Here is an 11257-nt window from a genome sequence, read left to right as displayed (position 1 = left end):
CCGAATTGTCGGCTGCAACCGCCGTACGGCTCGCAGAGTCCAGGACAGCATTAATAGCGTAGGACGCAAATGCCGACGTTTGAGATGTTATGGAAGCCACTTGCGGCGCAGACGTACGTGTGAGTGCGTCAATTTGCGCTTGACCCGCTGAGATAGCTTGGAGTGCCCATACGGCTGCGAATGCTGGAGCAAAAGACGCGCCGATAGCTTCATAGATGGTTTTCAACCAGAGCTCCATCTCTCTGTCAGTGGCATCCTTGAGTGAAGCCCCATCTTCAACTGCAACTATGGATCTAGCCGCCAGTCTGGAGATTGGAGGATCCACCTTGGGACACTGAGTCCAGCCCTTGACCACGTCAGGGGGGAAGGGATAACGTGTATCCTTAAGGCGCTTAGAAAAACGCTTATCTGGACAAGCCCGGTGTTTCTGGACTGCCTCTCTGAAGTCAGAGTGGTCCAGAAACATACTCGTTGTACGCTTGGGGAACCTGAAACGGAATTTCTCCTGCTGAGAAGCTGACTCCTCTACTGGAGGAGCTGAGGGAGAAATATCCAACATTTGATTTATGGACGCGATAAGATCATTCACTATGGCGTCCCCATCAGGAGTATCAAGGTTGAGAGCGGCCTCAGGATCAGAATCCTGATCAGCTACCTCCGCTTCATCATACAGAGAGTCCTCCCGCTGAGACCCTGAACAATGATGATGTCGAGGGAATTTCCCAGCGAGCTCGCTTAGGCGGTCTGGGACTGCGGTCCGTGTCAGAGACCTCACCCTGGGATCTATGAGACACCCCGGGAGGACATGGTTGTTCCAACTGAGGGGAACCAGGGGGCAATGATTCCACAGTGCCCATGGTCTGAGATACCGGTCTGGACTGCAAAGCTTCTAGTATCTTAGCCATAGTCTCAGAAAGCCTTTCAGTAAAAACTGTAAACTCCGTCCCTGTCACCTGGACAGTGTTAGCAGGTGGTTCCCCCTGGGCCACCCTTAGCAGAGGCTCCGGCTGAGTAAGTGCCACAGGGGCCGAGCAGTGCACACAATGAGGGTCAGTGGAACCTGCCGGTAGTGAAGCCGTACATGCGGCGCAGGCAGCATAGTAAGCCTGTGTTTTGGCACCCCTGCTTCTTGTGGGCGCCATGCTGTTGTCTCCCCTGAGCAACCCAGGAGGGTATATAGCCAAAAATCAACCGTGCACTATACAGTGTAAAGTATAGCCTATAATCATATAATCTATAAGTACACTTCTGCACAAGTGGGGCCAGCACCTGAGGTGCTGCTTACCGGCCGCTCAAAGCGGTTGTGTGGCCACCAGAATCCCTGCCTGGGTCTCCCAGAGCTTGTCTCCCCTCTCCAGCGTCAGAAGAGCTGACAGGAATGGCTGCCGGCGTCCTGAGGAGAGGAGGGGGCCGTGGGCGTGCCCTAGAAAGTGCGGGAAACTGGTGCCCCACTGTGCACAGTGAGGGGGGTGGAGTATGCAAAGCATGCTCCAGCCCTCAGTGCTGACATTCTGTACAGCGTCCCGCCCTTCCCCTGACTGGCAGGCCTGGGGGCGGGAAGAGAATGAGACTAGGCCGCAGAAGCCGGGGACTATAGTTATAAGCGCAGCCGCCGTATAAGGGCGGTCGGCGCGGATGTCCCCGGCGCACTAACAGTCCCAGCCGCGCCGCATGTATAACAATGGCAGCGGCGGTCAGCGCGGTAGTCCCCAATACACTACACACCCAGCCACGCTGCAGCGTGTGATGGCACAAGTGCGGTCAGCGCCGCGGTCCCCGGCGCACTAACACACCCAGCAATGCTGGAGTGTTTCTGTGCACGGTCCCCACGGGGACACAGTACCTCAGAGTAGCAGGGCCATGTCCCTGACGATACTCGGCTCCTTATCCAGCAGAATCCCCAGGGGCTGTGGATGGAGCACGGTCTCAGTGCCTGGAGACCGATTAGGATCCCACTTCACCCAGAGCCCTAAATGGGATGGGGAAGGAAAACAGCATGTGGGCTCCAGCCTCCGTACCCGCAATGGATACCTCAACCTTAACAACACCGCCGACAAGAGTGGGGTGAGAAGGGAGCATGCTGGGGGCCCTGTTAAGGGCCCTCTTTTCTTCCATCCGACATAGTCAGCAGCTGCTGCTGACTAATCTGTGGAGCTATGCGTGCATGTCTGCCTCCTTCGCACAAAGCAAAAAACTGAGGAGCCCGTGGGAGCACGGGGGGTGTATAGGCAGAAGGGGAGGGGCTTTACACTTTTAGTGTAATACTTTGTGCAGCCTCCGGAGGCATAGCTATACACCCAATTGTCTGGGTCTCCCAATGGGGCGACAAAGAAAATATATATTTGTATATTTTTAAATAATGTATTATGCCGTTGCTTGTAATACTTTTATATTGTTCTGTTTTAATACAGTTCTAATTGTAATGCAGTAATTTACTGATTGCAATTGACATTTGATCAATAAAGAATTTAAACTTTTAATGTGTCGGTCTTTTATGCAAACAGTATAACTTTCTACTCGGGGACTTATAAAAGCTAATTAATAGCAAAGGATGGGGTAATAGTATAATTGGCCGTATACATAATATGCCCAATCAAAACCAAATACACAGTGTGAATAATGGTAGATAATATTAATGTCTGTCTTTTATACAAACAGTATAACCTTATACTCGGGGACTTATAAAAGCTAATTAATAGCACCGGACGGGTAATAGTATAATTGGCAATATATATAATATGCCCAATCAAATGTTAATTGTATGCTGTAGTGTAATACACATTCTATAATATTAGTCCTATGAACTAATATTATAGATTGTGAATTACACCACCAAGATTTATCAAAATACAATAAATATATCACGAATCAAGAAAAGAGAACATATTTTGATACACTTTGATAGATAAAGGGTGTGCTACAGCACAACTTGACACATTTTGATAGGAGCGGGGCACCTGTCAATTCCTTTTGATGGATCATGTGTAATACACACTACTCATGTCCAAACATGCCCAAACTTACCCAAGCACATATTATATACTCACCTTACCTTCCGTTCCATCCCCGGTCTCCTGGGACTTGCTGTTCTCCGGTGTGGGCCATGTATCGGTAACCATAACGACGAGGGCGGAACTTCCTGCCAGAGCGCTGACGTCAAAGGCAGAGCCGCTTGCCTCTGATTGGCCAGCGCGCTGCCTTGAGCAGCGGTGACAGGAACCAGGAAGTTCCTGCTTCGTCGCTATGGATGCCGATGCCTGGAGTGGAGTGGCGCACTACAGGATCCAGGAGACCGGCGATGAAACGGAAGGTACAGATTATATGCTCACCTTACCTTTCGTTCCACCGCCGGCCTCATGGTACTTGTAGTTCGCCGCGATGTACCCGGGAACTACAAGAATCATGAGACTGGCGGTGGAACTGAAGGTAAGGAGAGCATAATCCTGTATGTGTGTGCGCGCGCGCGTGTTTGTGTGGACTGCAAGTGCGGGTCAGTCAGAGCACGGTGGATGTATGGAACTGGAAGTGTGTGCAGTGAGGATTTCACTCGTACAGCAAAGCTTTCTCGTAAAGCGGGTTACAAATTTACAGAAAGCTTTGCTTGTTAAAGCGAAATTCTCGTTAAGCGAGGTTCCACTGTATAACTTTCAGAATAGTTAGTTTCCCCCTGCACCCCATCCCTTGAACTCATCATTTACTCAAAAGACAAAAAAAAATAAAAAATAGTAAGCTAAGATCAGTGTTGGTCTATGTAAGCAAGGTTACCAAGGTTTAAAATTACAGCTATTAAAATTCCTTCATGGAGAGCGAAGGAGCATTAGGTATAATGACAATGAAGAAACAAGCAACTCAGCAGATTGTGCTGCAGCTTCTAGCAAGTTTATTCTAGTACAGCCACAGAGCTCAGTACTTGTAATCATCCATGCTGAAGCTCCTGTGAGCTTCATGCTGTAGGAAACCGTTTCCATGTTTGTGTATGGAAGACATTAAAAGCAAGGCACTCTCCACCCACCAGCTCAGCGCAAACTAAAAAACTGAAGCTTGAGAGAAACAAAAAATACATGGTGCTAAACGATCAATTCAAGTAATATACTGTAGTTCCAAATACTGATTCCTCACGTATGTACACAAGACAGCCTATTCAGCTATGTCACCTAAACACAAACGCATTCTGGCATTTTGATCTTTCCTTCTTTATGTGGTTGAATTCCCATTAGTATGGGTATTTAATACCTTCACAGATAAATAAGCATTTCTAGAAATGTGTTATGTCCCATTTTTTTTTTTTTTTAAATTAAAAAAGGGTGGGGGCGGGAGGGGCGATTTTAACCCCTTTCCAATATGTGACACACTGGTATGTCATGTTATGTAGCCACCATCTTTATCACAGGCTCAGATACTATGCTACTTAGGCCAGTTTCACACATTCAGCATTTCGCTGGATGCGGCACACATGCAGTACAGTACATTCATTTACAGTGGAAGCGTGACACCATGCGGACAAATGCGGTGGTGTATGAAGCACACAACCACATGGTGTTGCGCTTCCACTGTTAATTAATGTACTGTATGTGTGCCAGATCCGGCAAAATGCCGGATGTGTGAAACTGGCCTTAACCATCATCTGTCTCGAACTTTCATGGGGGAAGTGGAGCTCTGCTCATGGCTAATATGTTAAGTACTGCGGTCAATCCCCAAGAACATCATCATTTACAGAGTGGTCCAGGGGGGTGCACTGTTATGGCATCACGAGGGACCAATTGGAGGTTATGACAGCCAGGGGTCTGCTGAAGACTCACCCTTCCCAAGCCTGTCATGACAGTACTTTTCTAAAAGCCATTGGCATTCCTAAAAGACTGATTTTTGCAATACTATGCTTGTGATGTACAGCAATGCTAATCGGATGACCACAGGTTCAATTCCCCTAAGAGGATTACAAAATGCGTGGCCCAAACCATGACATTGATAACAGTCTATAAAAAAGTAATTTGTGTAGAAGAGAAAAAAAAAAAATAATATGAAGGACATTGTATAAAATTATAAAAAGGGAAAAAAAAAAAAAAAAAAAAAGAAGAAGAAGAACAAAAGTTAAAAATGCCTTATTGGTAGTACAAGGATACTAATGTGAAGGATTTGATGACCTTTCAAAGGGGATTAGCAATAGACATTCAGAGTCCTGATCATTACCCATTGGTCCTAGACCGAAGTAATGAATTTACATTTCATTACAAAGCATTCAGCTTCATCGTTGGGAGCCTGGCATTTTGTTGACTAAAGAACACATTTATTGGAGTCAATCCTATTTTCCTCGACATATGAGCATACAGTTTAACTCTAGTAACCACAGCTGTGGCTTAATTAACGACCTCAATAAATCCTACTTAAGAACCACAGACAGCAAAAGAATTATGCAAATTTGCCAACACCCATGTCCTAGGAAACATTCCACATTCGGGGGAATTTCTGCTGTTATATCCATATAGGGGTGGGTGGAATGATAAGAAATACTCAAAAATAATGTTAAAATGGTTTTATTTTAAATGTAACATACAAACATTGAAAGGTTACAATTAAAAAAAAAAACAAAAAACAACACACGACAATTTTATTTTACAGTTATTCACATGATTTGCACAAATGAGTCGTCCTAATGGTAAGCTAAATCTCCCATATTGTTATTTTACAGACTATGATACAGAGAGGAATATTTAGAGTGAATTTCTATGTACACAGTGATTCAATTCTGTAGTACCTAGACCTCCGTCACTTTGCAGCTTGAAAGGATGTCTTCTACCAGTCTCTTATATACCCAAGCATCACCTTTAAGCCGCTGTCTTCTGATCCCTACAAGATCTGGCTTGTTTAGCTGACACACTTCTAGTTCAAACTGCATGGTCACCTTTCCAAAGTCAGACTGAGTTTTGCATTTTAAAGTATACCTGAAATTCCAAACATGTCACAAGTTACTGGACAATAGGTATTTGACATCAGTGTACAGGGCAGAAACAATAAGATGGTGCTGGCACCTTGGTGTATATATACTGTAAGGCTATGTGCGCACTTTGCTTTTTACCTGCTTTTTCAACTGCAGCGTTTAATGCCAAAATGGTTGTGTTCTGCTTTTCAAGCAAAGTCTATGGGAATTTGGTTTTCTTGTCCGCACTTTGCAGTTCAAACTGCAGCCTTTTTGTTGCAGAACTTTGGTCAAAAACTCAGCTTTGCAGTGCAAAACCCAAAATGGCAAAAACAATTGTCCTGTTTTTGTTTTTGCCATTTGGGTTCTGACCTGCAAAGGTGAGTTTTTGACCAAAGTTCTGCAACAAAAAGGCTGCAGTTTGAACTGCAAAGTGCGGACAAGAAAACCAAATTCCCATAGACTTTGCTTGAAAAGCAGAACACAACCATTTTGGCATTAAACGCTGCAGTTGAAAAAGCAGCAAAAAAGCAGGTAAAAAGCAAAGTGCGCACATAGCCTTATAGCAAAATAGTTTCACAAAAAACAGAGCAAGACATCAATACAATGGCCCTTCTACCTTTAAAGGTGGTGGCACACACAGCGACAACGACGTCACTGCTACGTCACCATTTTCTGTGACGTAGCAGCGATGTCCAGTCGCTGTGTGTGACATCCAGCAACGAGCTGGCCCCTGCTGTGAGGTCGCCGCTCGTTGCTGAATGTCCTGCTTCATTTTTTGCTCGTTGCTCTCCCGCTGTGAAGCACACATTGCTGTGTGTGACAGCGAGAGAGCGACGAACTGAAGCGAGCAGGGAGCCAGCTTCTGGCAGCCTGCGGTAAGCTGTAACCAAGATAAACATCGGGTAACCAAGGGTAGCCCTTTCCTTTGTTACCCAATATTTACCTTCGTTACCAGCGTCCGCCGCTCTCATGCTGCCGGCTCCCTGCACGCCAGATTACACATCGGTTAAATAAGCAAGGGTTTGCTTATTAACCCGATGTGTACTCTGGCGTGCAGGGAGCCAGTGCCAAGCGGTGTGCGCTGGTAACCAATGTAAATATCGGGTAACCAAGCCCTTGGTTACCCCATATTTACCTTCGTTACCAAGCGCAGCACCGCTTCCACCCATCGCTGCTGGCTGGGGGCTGGTCACTGGTGAGATCTGCCTCTTTGACAGCTCACCAGCGACCATGTAACGACGCAGCAGCGATCCTGATAAGGTCAGGTCGCCAGTCATGATCGCTGCTGCATCGCTATGTGTGAACCCAGCATTAGATTCATTAATGCAAGAGACCTTGTAATAAAAAGGGAACCTGTCACCAGATTTCTACCTATTAAACTGAAAGTCACCTTCTGAAGCTGCTGGGCTACATTCTATGAAGGTGCAACTTGGCCCTGACTCACCCTCCAAACCCCAAAAAATAACTTTATAAAACTTGGCCGTTAGGTATGCTAATTACCTTGGTTGGCCAGATGGACGGCCAGAGCAGCGTTGTGCATGACCTCAACAGCACCATGCTCTTACCCGCCCATAATCTCACGCCTGCGCATTTAGCTCACCAGCACAAGCTAGGGCAGCTGTTTTCTGCTCTGCCCACGATATGGCAGAGCGAACTGCGCCTGCGCAAGCAGACCTAACCGCACAGGCGCGAGATTTGAAAACGCGACAAGGAGGATGACTGAGGGCGTCATCCCGTCAATCAAGACAGGAGGACGGCGATCATCGGTAGGAGGGGGGAAAGGAGCAGAAAATGAGCCCGCCCACCTGGCCAACACAGGTAATTAGCATACCAAAGGGCCAAGTTTTATAAAGTTATTTTTAGGGTCTGGAAGGGGAGTCAGGGCCAAGGTGCACCTTCATAGAAGGCAGCCCAGGAGCTGCAGGTGGTGATTTTTAGTTTAATAGGGAAAAATCTGGTGACAGGTTCCCTTTTATTACAAGGGATCTTTAAGGCCATGTGCACACATTGAGTAGTTAGGCTGATTTCACACACCAGTTTTTTGGCATCAGGCACAATCCGGCAAAAAACGTGAGAAAAAAAAACGAAACAAAAAACTGATCAGGCGACTTGCCGCCGGATCTGTTTTTTTCCCCAATAGACTTCTATTAGTGCCGGATTGTGCCAGATGGCCTTGCGTTCCATCCAGCTTTCACTTGATCCGGCAAAATTTGCTTGTCCGGCGGCCAGATGGAACGCTGAGGGGAACTTTTTTGCTCTGTGGCGAAAAACCGTATTGCGCTGTATCGCGTGTTTTAGAATGGAAGCCTATGGACGCCAGATCCGGCGTAATGCGGCAAAACAAACAGATATGGTCACCGGATCTGGTTTTTTGAACTGAGCATGCTCAGTAACACAACAGATGCGTCAAAAAAAACTGATGCAACTGATCCGTTTTTTAGCCGGATGTGTCGCATCAGTTTTTTCGCCGCATCGTGCCTGATGCCAAAAAAACTGATGTGTGAAAGCAGCCTCTGAGTTTTTTACGCTCCCATTTGTAAGGCCATGTGCACACGTTGTGTACTTGGTGAGATTTTACCTCAGTAGCTGTAAGCCACAACCAGGAGTGGCATAATCAGAGGAAAAAGTGTAATAGAAACACGGGCACCACTCCTGTATTTATTACCCACTCCTGATTTTGCTTTACAAATACTGAGGTGAAAAAAACCCCTCAAATACTCAATGTGTGCACGTGGCCTTACATATACTGAGGTAAGAAGTCACCAAATACTGAATCTGTACATGTAGCCTTACAAATACTGAGGTAAAAAAAAAAAAAAAAAAAAAAAAAAGAAGTCAAATACTGAACATGTGCATGTGACCTTAGGCCCCTTTCACATTGCATTTTTACTTACGTTCAGTGGCCCCGTTGGGCCATCCTTCCGAAACAAACCCTCCCCCCCCCCCACACGAAAAACGTGTTTCAGACGCGCATGCGCCGACAGGGCCATTGACTATAATAGAGCAGACTCTTAGCGTGTGCTCTGTCTTGCACCGTTTTCGGGCATACAAGTTTTCTGCAGGCGGATACCAAAACGTAGTCAACTACAATGTTTTGTGGGGGAAGGGGGTTGGAAACTTCGGACGGATGCCCCGATGGGACCACTGAACGAACGTAAGCAAAAACGCAATGTGAAAGTAGCCTTACAAATACTGAGGTAAAAACTCAAATACTCCATGTGTGTACTTGACTGTTGGATGGGGCAGGTACAACAAGCAGTTTTGCAAATTATGTGTAATTGCAGCGGTTCTTGAGCAATACTCGTCTTTACAACTTGTTGCCTACACGTCCACCACTGCTGCTGTATAGCTCGCATAACAGAAATTGTACTAAACAGTGAATTACAAAACTGTTTTGAGAAGCAAAAGTCAACACCCATCTATGAAGATGGGAATAACCATGTAAAAATATAATATACTCCCTAAAGGTTAGGTCATCATTAAATGTATAATGGGGGTATGTCAACCTCTTAACCCAGGTTAAAGTTAAACCACTTTTATATGCATACAGGGACCTGAGCCCCTCTAAAATCTACAAACGTATCATTTTCTTTAATATTTCATTGATCTGTAAATGAGGAGTCCTCAGTGTGCTCTTGGTGTGGCCAAGGGACTCAGCACACCATTTCTCACCCTCTATTACAATCCTTTGCCCCCCCCCTCCCCTTATGATGTTTGACAGTACTCACTTTGGAGTCCGGCTTATCCTCAGCCCTAAGCACACTGACACTGAAGGAGTCAGGAGCACAGCATGTGCAGCTGTGTGGTCATTCCACTTTCCTGTCGGCAGCAGCTGTTCACTGCACACAGAATCACATAGTACTGGGTAGCAGATGACATAAAAAGGGAAACAAGCACACACACTGTACGATCCAACTGTGTGTGCGTGCATACCCATCTCCCCCTCCAAACAGCCTCGGGCACCAGTTACTGTCGAAATTACTGTACAAGAAGCACGCTGCGCAGGTGCATCCTTTTCTACTGCCACTGTGCTCTCTCAGCGGCTGCAGTGTCAGCGTTTGCGGGGCTGAGTATTCCATTCAGGCAGTAATCCAAAGCAATGGCTGTCATTCAGCAAAAGGAGAAGTGTGGAAGATTGACTACGCAAAGTGGTCTCCAACATAACTAATATACAACCTCCCTCTCAAAATTCTTGAAATTATAATATATAAAAAAATCTCTAATATATGTGTAATATACTAGATAAATATTGTCTCCACTTATGAGCCACATAAAGAGGGCGAGGGAGGCTCTCGAATTAAACAAACTGCCCGGGTTAATAACTGCTTTTAACAAAAATAGAATGTATTAACAAAAATGTATTCTGCACACAAAAACCACAAAACAAATAGAAATGTAAATTATTAAAAAGGCAAAAACTAAGCTAATAGAAGAATTTCACAACATATATTTCAACACCACAGATATTCCACACAGATTTAACTAAATTGGCCAAGTAATGTGCCCCGTCTGCCTCTCTATCAGTCTCCCCACCGACATCTTATTACCTCACACATAAGCTTCTTATACTATGAATGTCTTTTGTTCCTATAGCAACCAATCACAGCTCCTACTAATAACCTGTAGTTCCAGCCTCCATTTACTTTAATGGAGGCATGTTTTTTTTGAGCGTAACTGTAAAACGCGGGGTTAAATTTTCCTATCAAAACATAGTCTATGATGTTCCCTGGGTCACGAGGGGTGTGCAAAATTTCGTGATTGTAAATGCGACAGTGCAGATACACTTTTCGTTTCACTTCCCCCCCCCCATTATGTAGATAGGGCAAAATTGATTAGTAAATTGGAACGCGTGGGGTTAGAATTTCACCTCACAACATAGCCTACGATGTTCTCGGGGTCCGGACGTGTGAGAATGCAAAATTTTGCGGCTGTAGCTGCGACGGTGCAGATGCCAATCCCGGACATACACACACAGCTTTATATATATTCATCTCACACACACACACACACACACACACACACACACACACACACACACACACACTTTATATCTCTAATATATATTTGTAATATACTAGATAAATATTGTCTCCATTTATGAGCCACATATGTAGATCATGAGTGAGTGTGTGTGTCGCTCTCGAATTAACAAAACTACCTTACCCCTTCTGTACGTAGTCCACATTCTTTTGGGGCAGCACTCTGACTATTTCATTTAGCAGCAGATCAGGATTCAGCATATTTGTCATGGTTACATTGTAATGAGCCTGTAATAGTATACAAAAAACAATGGTAGCCTTATATTTTCTACATTAATTATGATAAATCATAAGCAAAATG

General features: G+C 45.3%; 1 protein-coding gene across 2 annotated transcripts in view; it reads right to left on the bottom strand.

Annotated features, from left to right (window-relative positions):
* Nucleotides 1–5515: 5515 nt before the first annotated feature.
* Nucleotides 5516–11257, bottom strand: part of MELK (maternal embryonic leucine zipper kinase) — a 75202-nt gene continuing 69460 nt past the window's right edge. For both annotated transcript variants that reach the window (XM_075338624.1, XM_075338630.1), the window contains exons 17-18: nt 11081–11184; nt 5516–5939 (exon numbers count right to left, since the gene is read on the bottom strand). In XM_075338624.1, coding sequence (XP_075194739.1) covers nt 5753–5939; nt 11081–11184 — 291 coding nt within the window. In that variant the 3' untranslated portion in view covers nt 5516–5752. The remainder of the gene's footprint in view (nt 5940–11080; nt 11185–11257) is intronic.

Source organism: Anomaloglossus baeobatrachus, chromosome 1 (genome assembly GCF_048569485.1).
Source record: "Anomaloglossus baeobatrachus isolate aAnoBae1 chromosome 1, aAnoBae1.hap1, whole genome shotgun sequence".
Lineage (NCBI taxonomy): Eukaryota > Metazoa > Chordata > Amphibia > Anura > Aromobatidae > Anomaloglossus > Anomaloglossus baeobatrachus.
This window is presented reverse-complemented; position numbering and strand designations above follow the sequence as displayed.